At 40.9% G+C, this 19,126-nt stretch overlaps 1 protein-coding gene and 1 long non-coding RNA gene across 2 annotated transcripts in view; one reads left to right on the forward strand and one right to left on the reverse strand.

Annotated features, from left to right (window-relative positions):
* TUBGCP5 (tubulin gamma complex associated protein 5) overlaps nucleotides 1-8,624 on the reverse strand; it is a 29,278-nt gene extending 20,654 nt beyond the window's left edge. Inside the window, exons 1-7 of the mRNA XM_054975006.1 lie at nucleotides 8,391-8,624; nucleotides 4,817-4,870; nucleotides 4,164-4,272; nucleotides 2,878-2,974; nucleotides 2,505-2,581; nucleotides 1,504-1,627; nucleotides 364-478 (exon numbers count right to left, since the gene is read on the reverse strand). Coding sequence (XP_054830981.1) covers nucleotides 364-478; nucleotides 1,504-1,627; nucleotides 2,505-2,581; nucleotides 2,878-2,974; nucleotides 4,164-4,272; nucleotides 4,817-4,870; nucleotides 8,391-8,563 — 749 coding nt within the window. The 5' untranslated portion in view covers nucleotides 8,564-8,624. The remainder of the gene's footprint in view (nucleotides 1-363; nucleotides 479-1,503; nucleotides 1,628-2,504; nucleotides 2,582-2,877; nucleotides 2,975-4,163; nucleotides 4,273-4,816; nucleotides 4,871-8,390) is intronic.
* A 482-nt stretch (nucleotides 8,625-9,106) lies between these two features.
* LOC129326565 (uncharacterized) lies at nucleotides 9,107-17,431 on the forward strand. Its single transcript, XR_008596709.1, has 3 exons — nucleotides 9,107-9,176; nucleotides 10,536-10,662; nucleotides 15,995-17,431. It is a non-coding gene; the product is annotated as an uncharacterized LOC129326565 (long non-coding RNA).
* Nucleotides 17,432-19,126: the final 1,695 nt, after the last annotated feature.

Raw genomic sequence — 19,126 nt, forward strand, 5'->3', positions numbered from 1 at the left:
TTAGAGTTATGTGTTGTACAAAAAGTTAAGACCTATTTTAGGTTTTGAAGGCATCTCTACAAAGAAAGAAAAGCAGAATACATAAAGTTTTGTAGTTTTTCAAACTACCATGTTAACTCCTTATAGAGAAAACAAATCAGACAGTTTCTGGCAGGGATTTTCAATTAGCTGCATTATTGTAACTGCCACCAAAAAAAACCCAAATAGGAGAAAGTTGCATAGGACAACAGGAGAAATAACACAATACAATATCTCAGCGTATGCAGAGACTGCTGGAAAAGGGGTTCTAGTTATTAGTGTGGGACAGCAATCATTTTCATCAAGAATAAAGTAATTTGGATACAGAATTTACTTTGTTCTTACCATACAGCTGCTAAATTGGAATGAAAATGTAGACTATGGGGAAAACGAATCACTCTGCCAGTCCAATATTGAGGAACTACATGCTGCTCCAGCCAGGCACGTGCATCAAGTTCACCTGCAAATGAGATAGTTCACTCAAGTGAAAAGGTTCCCATTTATACACAATGGAAACTCTTCTGGCACACAAGATCAGGATAATTGCTCGTAAAAATGAGAAGGGCACATACATGACCAATGTAAAAAACATTCCAAATCAGAGATGCTTCAAGGCATGATGAAGCAGGGTTAGGTCAGAAAAAGTCCAGCAGCATTTTCCTCAAACCAGAGACAGAAGGCTAGTACACAGGAAAAAAGATACAGCCCATGTACCAAAGGTTTGAGCAGGCTGTTGGGACCCCAAGGCAGGCCCAGGGTAATCCCCTCCTCTTCCAACTTCCTCCCCATGAGACCAAGTGGCAACAGAGGTGGGGTCAGAGTGGGAGCAAAACATGCAACTGCTAGTTTCTTCCAATTCAATGTGATCCTCTGTTGTATGCCTTGAGGGTAGATATTCTTTAAAGTACACCGTCGACAACAGCACCGGGCTTGTGATGGGGAGCCTGGCTGCATTCCTCCATAGCCCATGCTGTTCACGTTGAGAACTAGGGCTTCCCTGAGGGTGCAGCCAAGTTCTTGCTCAAAGCCAACCAGTCATCATTTGAATGGAGAAGTGGATAGCAGCTGTCCCCTTTTGTGCCTTACACGTCTGCTCCAGTGATCTTCAATGGCTAGCAAAAGTGCATATGGCACAGGCTCTCATTACCATAGTTTTTTGATGGGAAATCATTATTCAGCATCATTACAGCATTGTTGGAGGGACCTTTGCCTCCTCTGCATAAACCCATGCCACATATGAATAGGGACATCCTAATGATTTTCATAGTTGCTCCAGAGACTTGATGAAAAAGGTGTTAAGCTGCAGGGTTGTCACTTCTTCAATTATCAATAGGTCATGCTGTTTGCCAACCTGATTGTCAGTGTCAGTTCCCATATTTAAGTGCTGAAAGCATCAGACACATACCACATAGTAGTAATGAAGACGTTAAGATACTGGTCCAATATAATACCCTACTATAATGAAGAAAGCTTTGAATAACAAACCTTTCCAAGTGACATGAGACACTGCCTTCTTGTTATGATCTTCTTGTGGTGTCCTGTCCACTTGAATGCCAGAGTCTTCCCTGCTCAAAGGTTCAGTATCTTCATCACTTATATCAGACCACTCCTGGAAAATTTTACCATACGAAACAAAAATTTTACTGCAAAAATGGACAAGTTGTTCTGTTAGTTGGAAAAGATCATCATGATCTGCTGTTAGATATAAAATACTTATTTTACAAAATATATTGTAGCATGCCCTACAGTCAAGCACAAAAGAAGTTTTGTTAACTGGCACCCAGTTAACCAAAAAGCCTATTTAACTGTCATGCCCACCCAGGATACCTGGGCAAGTCACTGGGTAAAAAACATTATTAACTGGCATATTTGGTTAACCGGGAATCCCCCATGGATACCACTAACAAAACTTTTACTGTATTAAGATTAAAATTCGGTCTTCTTATTCATTCCATGGGCAAAACTCACCAAGGCAAAGCAACTGACTTGCTGCTTCGGTCACAGGTCCACCTAGTCTAGCATGCCTCCTACTAATACACCACTGTTTCTAACGTAGCCCAATAAGATGTCTGAGGAAAGCTTGCAAGCAGAATGGGGGGGGGGGGTGCCACATTAACTGTCCCTTACATCCTGCAATCAAAAGCATGCTACATGCTATACAGATTCTGTTTGTAAGTGGATAACTTGAATTGTTGCTATATGCCAATAAAGGCTGACTTGACTTGACGACTACAGATTCTGTTCTTAGTTATGTGGCTACTAATCCTCCCTTCACACACACAAGGGTAACAACTTTTTTTGCCAGCTAGACAGAACACCTACAACTTCAGTATCCTCACAGCAGCAATAGCCCTAGTGCCATTCACAACTTCACATTATCAAGGCTCAACCAGCAATCTCTACAGCCTATGTTATGTGTGACTTTTCAGGACTACAGGAAAAAAAATTCCCATTTGTTTCATAAAGCAGCATTCTGTATTACTTACCGGTGTTTCAACATCAGGACCAAAGTCAAGTTCTTCACCTTCCATTAAGTATTTTCCCCAATCAAATTCTTCTTTTTCTATAAGAGATATTGAGTTACATTCAACTGCCTCTCCAGTGACTTCCCATCCCATTCATTCCAATTACAGAAAGATTAAACAAGTATTCTGAACTATTGCTACTTTGAGAGATTTTAAAAAGCTAAATGCTAGTAAAGCACAACTGAATAAGTTATAATAATAATTAACAAAATAAAAAGCCTTGACATGATTTTAACCATTGTGTTACATGATATTACGAAAGTGGCAAAACATCAAGTTTTACACTTGTTTTCTAGAACACTTTCATAAGCATAAGTAGTAAACGAAAACCTACCCACTTCTTTCTCTCTTGGTTTTTCGGCATAGCTGGTATTGGAAGGGGAGTCAGACAAGCACAGCAGAAGGGAGAGTATGGCATAATGGGTATTTGTCTTGAACGTAGAACAAAAACAAGACATTCAGTGAAGGGAATAAATTTGTTATGGAAATAAACAGAGCAGACTTCCTGATACAGTGGCATATTGACATGCAAGATTATAACTTCAGTGGCTCACACAAGAACATACTACAGGAATAGAGTCAAGACACACGACTACATAAGAAACAAAAACACTAGACTGTATAATAGTGTTTTTCAATTATGAGAGTTAACACATTTCTACAACCAGGTTTATAAGCTTAATAATAATAACAACAACATTCAATTTATATATCACCCTTCGGGACAACATAACACCCACTCAGAACAGTTTAAAAAGTATGTAACCTGTGAGGTGGTTGGGGCAGAGAGAGCTCCACAGAGCTAAGACTGACCCAAGGTTACCCAGCTGGCTTCAAGTGGAGGAGTGGGGAATCAAGCCCGGTTCTCCAGATTAGAATAAGCTTCACGGCAAATTCCCACTTTTTTGTCCCATCTCCAAATGCCAATTAGATCATTCTCAAGATACTTTTAGCTAAGATTTTGTCAAGTTGAATGAAATCTTTTTGAGAAGAATGCTGAAGCTAAATCCTTGCTTGCTTTATCTGGAAATTCAACTGGACAAAAGCTTGGCCATATTTAGAAAACTACTTGCAAAACAGAAGTTTCTTCAAGGTTTTGCCCGCAAAACAGAAGTCTCTTCAAGCTTTGCCATAAAATTAAAATGCCACCATTTCTTCACATTCTGGGTAAGTGCTAGCCTGTAACTAGGGTCCCCAAAATAAGAGGCATAAGTTCAGTTTTGACCCACACTCTAAATTCTATATTTATTAGAAATGCTTCTGAACTTTATACTTTTCTGACTCATAGTATGAACCTCAGCAACTCAATGTCCAAATTCAAAGTGAGGTAAGCTTCACAGATGCCAAACTATTATCTGGCTAGAATGAAAAATCCAAACCACAGAACAATTCCTCCTCCTTCCAACTCACCTGTCCTCCTGCTAGCAAGTGAGGTTTCAATTACCTACAGAAACCACTACAAGGGAGAATTCCTGCTTCCTTCTTCCATCTTTTTTTCTCTCCTTTCCTCCTCATTAGTGGACTTGAACTTATAGCATCTGTGGAGTCCACTGCATGCTGGGAACTGCAGCTCCCAGAACACCTAACGTTGTGAAAGCACAACTGGATAAAACTGCATACCTTAGTTCCTTCAGTGGTTAGAAGAGATGAATTCAGGAACTCTTCTATTAATCTCTTCCAGCTTTCCGCTTTAATGAGGTCTGAGTGAACAATCAGCTTTTCATAAATTCTAATGTTAAAAAGATTAGGTATTCATCAATTAATCTTTCCAAAAAAATAACTCATCTAATCTGAAAGACTCCCTCTCCTAATACAGAACTATGTGCCTACTTAGATCTGCCCACCAATACCTGTCAATACATGCTGTTTCCTCTAGGTGTCTGGTTGGTATCCAGAAGGAACTAGGTTTTATCAAATGAGCGACATGAGAAACTGGTTGTTTAACAAAGTGTGCTATGCCCCATTCTACTATACCTGTAAAACTGAGTTATTCCAGAGACTTTTTTGCTGAGCTCTAATGTTAGATATTTGAATTACTTCTGGTCAAACAAATTCATTTTTCTGCCTTGGATTTTGTAAAGTATTAGCAGTTAGCAGTATTTAGGCACTTGTGGTAATAATGGAGCTTTTTCTTCTATATGTAATGGTTTAGTTGATGTTTTTATTTATTCATTAAAAATGTATTTATGGTTATTCACCACCCCTAAACCTTTTGGATGTGGGATAAAAATATTTCAAACAAATACACTTTAGTGAAAATAGAAAGGTCTTACCCATCCACTACCTTCTCTATTTTGTGGCTGCTGACATCAAGAAATTGATGAAATCTAAATGAAAATTACGGAAAATTAACTTTTTGTATCAAAGTGTTGATAAATATGGATTAAACAACAGAATAAAATTGCAGCAATTTTTAGTGAAAGCTGTATTTAGCTATTTGCATATATGAGATGGTAGTTCTAGGCAAAAAAGAAGTATGATGCTTTATACTGCCCCCTATTGCTGTATGTATCTCTACAAAATTTCCTCACATTAGGTTATAATTCTGTTCTGTATCTATTTATAAACTACTTATTTTTTGGCCACCAGGTCCACTGAATAGAATCTGGATATTTATCTGCAATTTGGCCTTACCTTTTTAGCAACCAGTGCTACTCTTCTATTTCAAACAAGTCTTTTGCTTCTTTTTTGTTTCCTAATACCGACACTCACAATTGTCTACACTTTCTTAGAATTATAATACACTTAAACATATCTTTGCAGAATTCATCAACAACTTAGTATTCCTAATACATGCCAGTAAATATATATCCCAAAGCATGAGTTTTCTCATCAAGGTATTCTCCACAAGCTGCTTATACAGCCATAAGGTGAAGCCCTTTCATCCCAACACAAGGGGCAGCATTGCTGCTTCTTTCTGTTTTATTTAACCAAAGTTGAATGACACCTCTTGTAGATCTCCCTGCACACTTTTAAACCATGAGTGCATTTACATAGATTCATCCTAATAGCTCACAACCACATGGGCAGGAGCAATCATACAGGTGTTTAACATGAAATTGGCACTCAATGAAGATGGAGTGGAGGTGCTGGCAGGAAAAGCAGAGATCTTGAAGGACATTGTGATTCTGGCCTTCGATGGGGTTCAATTGACCCTGGTTGACTCAGTTAAGAGCCTAGGGGTTATAACAGATCCAGCATTGCTGCTAGAGAAGCAAGTACATGCAGCTGCAAAGAAGGCCTCTCACAACTCAGACTAGCCTAAAAGATGGCCTCCTATCTTGATATGGCCAATCTGTATGCTCAGATTCATGGCTCAATAACATTGGGATACTGTAATGCACTCTACCTAGGCCTCTCCTCAAAGCTGACTTGGAGACTCTAGCTGGTGCAAAACACTACAGCTCATTTTCTCTCAGAAGCTAGATGGAGTATGCATATTGCTCCCATTTTGTAGTCACTCCATTGGCTTCCCATCAGATACCAGGTTCAATTCAAGGGCATGACCATCACATTCAAAGCCACTCATGGCTTCAGCCCATCATATCTGTATGACCACCTCTCCCCTCATGTTCCGCCACAGCAGCTTCACTCATCTGAACAGAGCCTTCTGCAGATACCACCCTGCAGCTGGGTAAAATCATCAGCTGTCCACAACATGCTTTCTCTGTGGTAGCCCCCACCTTATGAAAATGCCTGCCTGAGGAGATCAGGAAATTCCCCAGTCTCCAGGCTTTCTACAAACTAGGCAAAACTGAATTATTCAGGACCTCTACATAAAGCCTTTAGGAGAAGTCATTCGTAGTTATGGAGTTGGACGTCATCAGTATGCAGATGACACCCAACTCTGTATCTCGCTATCCAGGTCCCTACGAGATTCAGCAGAAATCCTGGATCACTGCCTGACAACTGTGGTGAAACAGCTGAAAACAAACAAATTGAAATTAAACCCAGACAAGACAAAAGTGATGCTTGCTGGGAAGGTAGAGATCCTGAATGACATTATACTCCCCACTTTTGATGGAGTTCGTCTGACCCTTGCAGACTCAGGTAAGAGCCTAGAGATTATACTGGATCCAGCATTATTACTAGAAAAAGAAATTAAGGCAGCCACAAAAAATGCTTTCTACAACCTCTCCCTATCCTGGAAAACGGCTTCTTACTTTGACATGGCTGAGCTGGCCACTTGGATTCATCCTATGGTAACAACAACAACTGTGCTTATATACTGCTATTCTAGACAGATTAGTGCCCCACCACAGAGCAGTGAACAAGTTAGTGTTATTATTATCCCCACGATACAGCCGGGGAGCTGGGGCCAACAGGAGTGACTGACGCAAGGCCACCTACTGAGCTCATGGCAGTAGTCGGATTTGAACCAGTAGAGTGCTGATTCACAACCAAACCACTTAACTACTGTGCTACAGCAGCTCTCAAGACTTTACTATTGTAATGCTTTATACACAGGTCTCCCATCTAAACTGACTAGGAGACTCCAATTGGTGCAAAATGCTGCGGCTCAACTGTTATCAGGAGCGAGCAGGAGCATGAACATCACTCCTGCAGTCACTCCATTGGCTATCCATTAGGGTCTCCTGCAGGTGCCACCCTGCACATCAGCGAAATCAACAGAAGCCCATGCATGGGCTTTCTCTGTGGTGGCCCCCACCCTGTCGTTGGCCTGCCTGAGGAGGTCAGGAGAGCCCTTGCTCTCCTGGCTTTCGGCAAACTATGCAAAACCAAATTATTCAAAAGGGTTTTTACTCAGATAGGTGGGCGGTATTGTAGGGAGGGGATCTCAGGTGATCCACTAATGAATTAGGAACCATAGACGTCACCACTATGTTGTATTGGATTCCTACTAATGCTATGTCTTTTTGAACCTGTATCTCTTTAACTCATGGCATTGTTTATGGAAATATTCCTGATATTGACTGTATTAATCTCACACGGTCTCAGTGAGAAAGGCGGACTATAAATGACATAAATAGATAAAATAAATAAGAAACTGCTCAGAGAGATGCATTGGTAGGGAGGGGGACCATATACTACTCCGCTAAGTACTGTCCACTGTTGTAGACATGTGCTTACTAAGGAGTTTCCACATTGCTAAACATGCCATGTAAATAAGTTATTCTTTGTTTCAGAAAGATTTCATCTCTGTCCCTTGGCTTTGTGCTTGTTTTCAAGTTTTTTGCCAACACACCCTATTGTATCTCTTTCACTTTATGGCTTAACTGTTGTCCATTACTGTATTTTACTCAATGAATGCCCTTGCTATTGATTATATTGTATTTTCATTTGTACTGTGTAATCCGCCTTACATCTCTGAGAAAGGCAAACTATAAATCAATCAATCAAAAAATAATAGCAGTAATAACTGGAGACAGTACAAGCTTCTAGCTTTGATCAGTTAACAAATAGGATTGCCAGCTTCAGGTTGGGAAATTCCTGGAGATTTTGATGGTAGAGCCTGGGGAGGACCGGGTATAGGAGGAAAGATACCTCAGCAAGGTATCCATCCATCCCCCAAAGGATCCATTTCTTACAGGAGATCTGATCTCTGTGGCCTGGAGATTCGTTGCTATTCTGGGAGACATCGAAGCTTTTCGTGCAGGTTGGCAACCGTATTAACATAACACCTGCTGCACAGGAGAGGGAGCCCCCGTCCCAACGGAAGCCATCAAACCATCTCTGAGCTTCCTGGCGCTTTCTTTTATTGTGATCGGGACGAGATCCTGCACACCGGACCCCGGAGCAACTTAACTCTTCGTAGCCTCTGAATGACAACACAAATTCAATCTCGTGCCACCACACCCTCTTCCTCCCTCCCCGCAGCTAACGGACCTGAAGTTAGACCAGGCGAAATTCAGTGCCGCCTGGAACTGACCAGGGAGCTCTTCGTCGCTCTGCTCGCTCAGGCCGGTTATTCTCCGTATCAGCTCCCGCACCGTGACGTCTTGTTCCTGCTCAAAGCGGCTCCAGTGTGCGGGGGGAGCCGTTGTCGCAGCCGCCGCCATCACCGACCAGGTAACGTCTGACCGGCGTAGCTACCCTAACAAGCCGTTCGGCGCCTCAATTTGTTTCGGCATCCATCATTCACAACGTCTCGCGACATTAGAGAAGGTCGCGAGAGTTCCCCCCTCCAGTTCATTAAAGGGAATCAAGACTGAACACGCATGCGCCTTTTTTCTAGTTTAGTCAAGAGAATTTTTTTGGCTGACGTTTACGCAGTGTTTGAATAGCAACTGAAGTTGTCCGAACAGTTCGTTGGATATTAATTAAAATAAGTAAACCATAATATGTTTGGTCTCTTGTCACTTTCTCTGGAGTTATAAGCGAAGCATGTTTTGCGGGCTGATTCTTTGTTCTGAAGTAAGTCATGTCATGTTTAATGAGGTTTACGCGTAGGTAATGAGCACAGGCCTTAATAGAAAGTAGTCTTAATAGAAAGTATGTAATTCTGTTTCATACAGTAAGATATTGATCTTCTTCTCTATTACTCAAGAACGTATAACTTTTTTAGATTTAGAAGCATCAATTTTTTTGCCATTCTGTTCCAGGGAACTGTATATGTTTTAACACAATACATCACCCCACCCCACCCCGATTATTATGAAGCAGAGAGGGGAGGTAAGGATACAATTGTACCTTTACTTTTGACTGGGTTAGATAAAAATGGAATAGGTTGCATTTTGCAAATGTTATGAGCTGTGACCATAGTGAAAAAACAGGATGCAAATCTAGTAAACAAATACTTAAGACAGAAGACAGGCTTCCTCTTGCATAGTTTGTGGGGCACAGACCTTTTGCCTCCCCCTATCCCTGATATGCCTGGAGTAGACATTATCTGGTAAAAGTGTGGGGGGTTAGCAACACTTGTAGGAATAGTAATACTTTTGTGCAGAATGCCCATTTCTAAACAAGATAAGCAACCTGATGGTCATGCTCGTGCTCTTCTGCCCTTGTCCCCGTTAAGTTCAGTTAAGATCGTTTTATTGATACAGTTACAGTTTTGCCTGTGTACTACAGAAGTAAAACAGATGCCCTTATTTCAGATCAGATGTGCCAAGATACTAAAAGATAGGTGTTTCTTGCTGGGCATGGTAGCATTTTACTAGATTAAATCAATGAGCTTGGACTAGAGTAACTCAGCTAAGGATTGCCCTGTAAATTTCATTGAAAGTATTTTGTCTAAGAGTAGAAGTTCTTGTTTTGTGCTATTATGCACAAAGGTTAATTGAAGTTGCTTTCATATTTTTGTTTTTACCTGTTAGGAATAAAGCTGAAGGATAGTATTTCTAATTCACATTAGAAACCATGCATGACCTTTACAAATGCTAATGAGCAGTCTCCCTGAGCAGCCTGTCACATTCATTTATGTTCAGGTGCTTTCATTGCTTTTTCCAAAAGGGTTTTCATGAATACTTCTTGCTTCCATTGAAAACTTCCCAATATTGGCTTATTAGTATATAATAAACTAATATATGACAGGCAGGGGCGATGCCAGGGTTTTTGGCACTCGCGGCCGGCTGGCCGGGCGCCCCCCCCCTTGCACACGCTCACACACACACACACACACACACCGGCATGTGTGATGACGTCACGCGTGACATCATCACAGGAGTACACATGCCGCCGCTGGCCCAATCGCTGCAGTGGGCAGCTGTGACAGTGCATGGGTGGCCTCCGAACTTTCCCGCTCGGTTGCCTGCGCCGCTGCAGACACCTGCCTGCGGCTGCTGCGCCTGGCCGGGGGCATGTGCTGGCGGCAGCGGTGGCACGGGGCAGGAGGGATAGGAGGCTGCAGCTCTGTGGCGCGCACTCCCGCCCCCCGCGCCGCCTCCAGCGCTCCCTCTGGCACCCCGCGCCTGAGGCCACCACCTACCTGGCCTCAATGGGTGCACCGGCCCTGATGACAGGACTGTTCTTTAGAAGTTTTTTTTTCCCTTTTGTATCACTTCCATTTGATCTCTCTGTGTCCTTCTCCAGACCTCCTTCAGCCACTGGATAACTCTCAAGAACCTCCAAGTCTTATTACCAGAGATTAATTTGTGCCACAAAGATAAATGTCTGAGTTTCCAAACTCCTTTAAGCAGGAGAATATATATGAAAAAAGGTAACTACTGTAATATCAGGATGCATTGATATTTTATAAATGAGCAGTCTGATCTAGAGATGTGAAGACCTTAGGGGGGAAAATGGGGGAGACTGTTTTTTCCAAGCCTCCCCCCATTTTCCAGTAGAAAAATCTGAGGTTTTAGGGAGTACTAAAAAAAGCTCCTATGAAACATTTTGTCTTGTAAAATGAGTGACATGCTTTTAAAGGCAAGGTGAGCATGCTATAGAAATATGCAAAAGAGTCCAGTAGCACCTTTAAGACTAACCAACTTTACTGTAGCATAAGCTTTCAAGAATCACAGTTCTCTTCTTCAGATGCATGGAGGGTAAGAAGAAACTGGTCAGATATATAGGTGGAGAGGGGAAGGGGGAGTAGATGCAATCAATAGCTTCTGATAATGTAAAGGTGCTACTGGCCTCTTTTCTATTTTTGCTACTACAGACTAACACGGCTAACTCCTCTGGATCTATAGAAATATACAGTTCTTAAAACTAAAATTCATTTCTGCACCTAGAGGGTATGAAAGACTAGAGGAGCTTGTTTCAATTCATGCAAACCTCGCATTTTCTAAAAAAAATGTGAGGATAAAAATGAAAGCTCAGAATCAGAAGTTTCAGGAAATGATTCTGATTAGAGACTTGAGGTGGTGATAACTATTTTTAATTGTGATTACTTTGGTGTGGTGGTTAAGAGTGGCAGGACTCAAATCTGGAGAACAGGGTTTGATTCTCCTCCACTTGAAGTCAGCTGGGTGACTTTGGGTCAGTCACAGCTTCTAGGAGTTCTTTCAGCCCCACCCTCCTCACAGGGTGATTGTTGTGGGAATAACAATAACATATTTTGTAAACCACTCTGAGTGGGTGTTAAGTTGTCCTGAAATGTGGTATGTAAATTAAATGCTGTTGTTGTTGTTGTTGTTGTTGTTGTTGTTACATAATTAAACAACTGACTTGGCCACTTGGTCCATGCTATGGTAACATCAGGGCTTGACTATTGTAATGCTCTATACATAGGTCTCCCATTTAAGTTAACTAGGAGGCTCCAATTAGTGCAAAATGCTGCAGCTTGACTGTTATCAGGAGCAAGTAGGAGCATGAACATCACTCCCATCCTACAGTTGCTCCATTGGCTACCCATCAGTCACAATGCTCAGTTCAAGGTATTAGTTATTACATACAAAATTCTTCACGGCTTTGGTCCAGCATACATATGGGACCACCTCCCTCCTTATGTTCCTCCACGGCAGCTTTGCTCATCTGAACAGGGTCTCCTGCAGGTGCCAGGCTGCACACGGGTGAAATCAGCAGCAGCCCGTACACAGGCTTTCTCTGTGGTAGATACTAGAAATGAGCTAATATTTCCTTTTATTAAAAAGAAACTTGTTTCTGCAGAGGCTGACATTTCATGCTTGTTAAGTGAGTGGGAACAACAAATGACACTGCAGGTTGCATAATATTTTATCGTAGTGTGATAGCTAGATTTCTAAACTCCTTTAGTATTCTAGTTGTGTTTTCTGCTCATGATTTTTGGAGGAATGGTAACAGAAGTATGTATGCATGAACATTGGCTGGGATATTCAAGAAACAAAACAATAGGGTAAGAATCTCATTTGTCCTTTACAAGGACAAGAAATTAAAGTATTTCTATTGATACCTTATACATAAGTCAGCAAACAAAAGGCTCTTTTTGTCTGCTGTTTTATGTACAGAGTTGTCACTTGGCCAAACTCCGCCCCCCCCCCATGAATACTGATGCAGATCCCATTATTTTATACTAAATTATTATGAATGGTAACATTTGCATGGAGCTAAAATAAAATGATATATGCATACATGTTCAGGAACTGACTCTTATCCTTAAGACTCTAAACAGTTTGGTACCAAGCTGTCCAGCCAGCCAGTTAAGATCCTTCTGACATGTTTTACTCTTTGTGACCTCCCTGCAGAAGTGGAGGCAACCAGAGACAGAGTTTTTTCAGTGGTGGCGCCTTATGGAATGCTCTTCCATTTTGAGGCACATATGACATCTGGCTTAAGTTAAGTTTGGGCAGTTTGTTGATTTTTAACAATTCATGATTTTGTCATGTTTTGTTTTGTAAGCCACATAAAGAAGAGGTTGCATATACATTTTGTAAATAATAAAAACTGCTAATAGCAGGGGAGGCAGATAGTCTTGTCTAAGAAATGTTGCCTCAGAAAATATACTGATGACTATTGCACAATACCTGAAGAAACACTAAATATGGTATATAATATGCAAGAAATTCACTTAACATTTCATATAAGTTTTGCACTATCACTTCTGCCTCTTTATCCCTGATGCTTGCACAGATTATTTTTATTACACTATGAAACTCTCACAAGTCATTCTGAGTCTACATTCTGAGCACGCGAAAGCTTCAGCCTCAAATTTTTAAACTGACAGAATACAAATATAGGATTTAGATCTGATCTATTAATGTTAAATACATCTGGACAAAAAGTTTCAGGAGACTTGCCCAGTACTTTTAGTTTTAAAAACTAGAACAGATAGTAAAATGAATGTAGGCTCTCCCTGTGGTCCAGCTCTGTCTGGAATCAATTTTATGTTGTTAATACGAACCTCTTAAAGGGGCAACTTACTTACCAACACATGAGGTGACTCTTGTGTGTATAATATTTGAAACGTTGCAACTGCAGCCTTTAAACCTTGAGGTGGTGCCTCTCCCCAAGGAATAGTTGTGCTACTAATCAAAATCATCACAAAAATTGCTCTAGAATGCTTTTTGCTTTGCCCTGGCAGCCTGAAACCCCACCCTATGACTTGCATGCAAGGCTAGAAAGTGTTTACTGTGTTTCCCCTGTCACTAGGATTACTATATTTGGCATACAGAAACTGGATGTTGCCTTGTTTCTGAAATCTATAAGACACATTGCCTGAAAGAGGTAATGAAAGGGCAAGTTTTCTAAAGAATGTTTGATAAAGAAAAGCAAATCTTTCAAAATAACAATCTGTCCTTATCCCAGCTGTTGACTTCATACCACTCCATAACAACATCAGAAGTTTTTCTTCACTCTGTCCCATGTTCCTGTCTCAAAGGAACCATTTTATTAATCACAGGGAAACTGCGCAGTTCTGAACAAATTCCAACAACCATGAGCCAACAGATGCCTGTGCTGCTGTACCTTTGACATGTTGCCAGTGACCAGACATGAATCTAGTTCACGTAGTATGGGAGTAAAAATGTATTGTCTACTATTGTGGAGTCATTGCTTATGCCAACTTGTGACAGCAGAGAATAATACAGTAAAAGACTTATTTTTGCTCAGCTGTGCTGTAACTTATACCATTTAATAATTATTCCAAAATTTCTAATTCCCCTTCCATGAGTTTCTTAGAACGGAATTGCTTGGCAACAGAAACTGTTAGAAATTTTTAAAGCAATTAGGAACTAATTAATGCAGGTTATTATAAGTTTCTGAAAGCACACGTTGATGCAGACTTGAGTTCCACCCAAGCCTGTTTCAGAGAGGTTAAATCAATTATATGCACAAGAAGTGTGAATATGTCGGAACTGGGCCTGATGATTCTTCAGGATGAGGACACCAGAGAGAGAGATCCCATGGAGGGCAAAACCATGACAGACCCCAAGGAGCCTGGGCCTTCTGTCTACCAGGGGCAATCAGGGGACATGTAGCCAGCTCTGGCTACTGGACAAAAAGTCCAGGAGGCTCAGGAGCCAGCACGAGAACTAGAATTGCAGAGGGACCCATGAAGAAGAGTAGCCAGTTGCCAAGGACCCTGCGATCTCCCCCAGGACCCCAAGAGCAGAGAAGATGGAAAGCCCAGGCAGAGGAATAGCACAGACAGTGGAAGGCATGCTTAGCTGACTGAACCCTCCCTGCTGAGGGTTGCCAGCACCCAGGAATTACAATTGATCTCTAGACTACAGAGGTCAGTTCCCAGAGAGAAAATGGCTGCTTCGGAGGGTGGACTTTATGGACTAGTTGTACCACACTGAGGTCCCTTCCCTCCTTGAACCCCCACCCCCAAATCTCCAGAAATATCCTAACTCAGAGTTGGTAACTATCTCCACAGACCAGGAGACTTCTAGAGACATGGATTCACCCTAAGACTTTGCAGGATACTGGGCAAGGTCAAGCTGTGAGTGCATGCAGACTACAGGCACTGTTACAACTGCAGGCACTCACTCCTATAAAATCTCAGGCTCTGATAGTTGTGGGATCAAGAGCTCTGACAGTGCTTGCTACTCCTGCCTTGCCTGCCTCAGGTCCCTGGGGGGGGGGCAAACAGGACAGACTAGGCAACTGTTGCCTACTCTAAGCCACCCACACATATTTGAGACTTAGTTTGGAGTGGCTGAACAGGATCAAAGTGTAAGATCTGCCAACAATTTTGGCACTATCCCTCTGCCCATCCTATCTTTCTAGGGGGGAAATAAAGAAGAGGAAAGGGAGCTGAGCACCTGTTCTGCTGAAGCTCAGCAGAACAGGATCTTTCTGCTCCACTCATCATCCTCTGGGTGAGGTAGCCGAGCTGTAAGAGGGAAGAGAGGCTGAGCTTTTTGTGCTTTCTGCATCTAATTGCTAAACAACATGCTGTAAGTGTGGAAAGCTTGGTACGTGTGTACACATTTAAAGTGCTCTATTGTTTATCATTACCATAGTATGTTCTGGTACACAAATGAACTTTCTGGTCCCTAGAAATATGAGATTTTTTTGAAATCATTAAGGGGGAACCTATTAACTGGAATAGATTTTATCTCTACATTACTTAAGGAACGATACATTCTTGTCTGTTCTTAATTTTCAAATTTCCTGTTCTTCTTTTAAGAGAACATCTCTCTGAGAGTTACAGCAAGGAGCCTGGAGTACAGTTGGATCTGTCTGGTGACATTGTGGCTGTACTTGACTGGAATAACATAGTGAAAAGCAAGATTTGCAGAGAAAATACTGTTCTGAATGTCTTATTAGATGCTGGCCCTGTTCTTATTCATATCAGCGAGAGCATCCACCTGTGGCCTTCTCTACCTAATTTCCCAACACTGGAATTCAGAGGAACAGCCCCAAATTAAGCTAAATCACAACTGCAGTCTTTGCTTTAACCATAAACTAACCTTAAGTAATATTTTTGTTACGAGAGAAAAAAATAATTTTATAGGAAAAGACGGGCAAAATTAATAATGAAGCAAGATGTACTATGAGTTCAAGTTAAAATCCCTGTGAGATAATTCTAGACCTTTTCCCTACCATGAAAGACTGTCTCCCCACAAAAAGCTATGTAGTTCATTTTATAAATTAATTCTTTGTTCTTCATTTTTTGTGCCCAGTTTACACCTGCCACTAGAATTACACTGATATATGATGGAATGGAGAAGAGGCCCCCCACAATGTACGGACTGAACTAGGTAAGCAACAAAAGGATGAAGAAAATCATCAAAGGCAACGGGCAAAGCCATTATCTGCAGAAAACAGTCACAGAGCCCTTATCACAAGCCACAGAACGTCTGCTGCTTCAGGGGTCCTCCCCCCTCCCTCGAATTTACTTTGAATTTATTTTCTGAAATGTTGTTGAACTGATCACAGTAGCTGAGCCTGAAGATTTAAAGTAACATTTTGGCATATTGGCAATTTGGAAGAGCAGCATTTTATTTTCTACCTCAACAGCTGAGAAGATATTACAACTAGCTTGTTAGTCAGTATGAAATTGTGTTTGAAGAAGTGGAATAATCAAGTGAAAAAACTGTTTGTATGTTTTTAATTGGGTATTTTGATAATATACAATGCCATGGCTCACCGTGTCTTTCTAATGTACATACTGAATATGATCAGCCTTTCTGAATATGTTGCATTTGCTAGAGAACAATGGTAGAAATGTTTTTGCACAGCAGAGTGTGTACAAACCCTGTTTGACAGCTTCAATATTCCTCTGAAAAACTGACAACTGATATAGCCTTTTTAAAGCAATTTATTGTTTATTTAATTTATTCCCCAGTTTTCTCCCCACTGGGGATCAAAAAGTGGCTAATCCTAAACAGATCTACTCTGGAATGTTATTCTATAGCATTTGCTCTGAGGAAAGCATCCTTAGGACTGCAGCCTTTGTGTCTGAAATGCTGTGAATATTACAGCATCAAATATGATCAATATCTGCACAAGCTGTGAGCTACGTCTCCATTTCTCAGCTGGAATTGGCTTCCTTCCATTCCATGATGTGACATACAAAAGTAAGACCTTGAATTACTTGTTCTTTGGTTCTCCTCCCTCTTTTAAAATAAACCAAGTCCTTATTCTTAAAGTTTATGTATGTAATTTAAACTGAGATGTGAGATATTTCCATATATGTATTAAGGACTGGATATTCTTATTCCTATTAAATTCTATATGCCTGCTAACACCAATTAGTCTGTTGTCACATCCTGTAATAAGCACAACCTTTCTGGTCAGAACAACAACCACGCTATCTATTCTGTCTTTATTCTGTATCTGTCAAAGTTGCAGCTTGGAAAGATTGAGAGGCACTGTCCAGTACAAAGAGGCAAAAAGAATGCTCTATGGATTGTTTCTTGGTTCCAGTTTAGAAATTGCCTGCTGTAAACAACATGATACATATTACAAGATTCACAGGTATTTGTGTTGTTAAAATCATGTTGATTTATAGCCTGAACAGACTAATCAATTAAATTATCACATTTAGGACGTTGCCTTTGCTCAGGTTATAAACTTGAGCTATCAGAGACAGTGTTCAGCTTCTGAATGATTATTGCTACCCTCTCTGTAGAAAGAACACTCAAGATAATAAAACAAAATTGCCAGTTTCTGTCTGTGAGTGTGTGTGTCTTACAATTTCCTTGACGAGTATTTTCCCTGCCCCCATCACACAACAAAGACTGGTTACAGCATAGATAAACTAGGTCACTGTTTAGAACAAGGAAATAGGGTAGGGAGGAAACGCTTATCTCTGTATCAGCAAGATGCTAAATTCTCTAGCTATGTCCTTCCAGATTGGTTTGTAGAAACCGTGGCCACTTTATACCAGACTAATGAGCAAATGCGGTTAAAATAGTTACTGATGAGCTTAGAGAACTGCCTTGATCTTCTGCCCATACAGAAAGGTTGGGGAAGCAATGAAGTAAATAATAAATAAAATTATATTAACAAATTTGCTACATCTAGAGTCATCTTTAGTCCTAATAAGCTGGACTAATGCCAGCCTAACATAGGCATCTTCCAGACAGCTTTAATGTTCCATCAGTTATTTTTATTATTTATTTATATCATATTTGTATTCTGCCCTCCCTGCAAGCGGGCTTAGGGCGGATAACAACCTTAATTTAACAAAACTTCCTATTAAATCTTATATGCCCGCTAACACCAATGAGTCTGTTGCCACATCCTGTAATAAGCACAACCTTTCTGGTCAGAACAACAACCACTCTATTCTGTCTTTATTCTATATCTGTCAAAGTTGCATTTAACAAAACTTAGTTACCTTCATCACTTAATTTTTTCATCATTTTCCCAAAACTTTGTTTCATATTACTTTCTGTCCCAGCTGTTCTCTGTTTTTTCTCTGCTCTTTCTGAAACCTCTTTTCCTCTGACCTTTTCTTCAGAAGCATCTTGATTTAGTTGATTTAGTTTTTCACCTGTCTGTAATTTCAGTCCTGTAACTCATTGCTCCACCCACCTCGCCATTTTGCTTCAGAACGTAGAGGGCAGTGCACAGGGTTTTAAGTTTTTTTTTAATATATAGCAATATATTGAAGCAGCAATATACCACGCATGCACTTAATAAACCAGCCATGGCCAATTAGAACATCAGAAACAAGCAGCCATTTACTGCCTCCTAGGTGCCATTTTCAAACTTCGCACAGACTGCATGCCGGGTCCCTTTTCAAACTGTGGTCTGAAGACCACAAGGGAAATCATTGACTTGCTATCAGTCTGAGGTGAGAAGAGGGTTCAGGATGGTACTCATCATCACCTATACCCCTGTCTTGCCTTCGGAATGATTCTGCCCAGCATGCCCCCCACAGAAACCTCAGAAACCAAGGAAAAGGACACACACCAGCACTGTAACTATACAAAAATTGTATTCACAAACCAGAATGCAGCTATAAAATCATTTCTTGGTATTAATGGTGATTTTCTGCTGGTTAGGTGATTCTGAAAAAAATTAAACTGTTCAATTTCCAATTCCTTGGCTCAATTGTCAATCGAAAGGAAGAGTGCAATTGAGAAATCAGAAGGAGATTGAGACTTGGAAGGGCAGCCATGAAGGAACTAGAAAGGATCCTTAAGGATGTGTCCCTGGGGAGCAAGATCACAGTATGGTGTTCCCCATTACTATTTCTGGAAATGAAAGTTGGACAATGAAGAAAACTGACAGAAAGAAGATTTATTCATTTGAAATGTGGTGCTGTAGGAGAGATTATGGATGCCATGGACAGCCAAAGAGAC

Source organism: Eublepharis macularius, chromosome 3 (genome assembly GCF_028583425.1).
Source record: "Eublepharis macularius isolate TG4126 chromosome 3, MPM_Emac_v1.0, whole genome shotgun sequence".
Taxonomy (NCBI): Eukaryota; Metazoa; Chordata; class Lepidosauria; order Squamata; family Eublepharidae; genus Eublepharis; species Eublepharis macularius.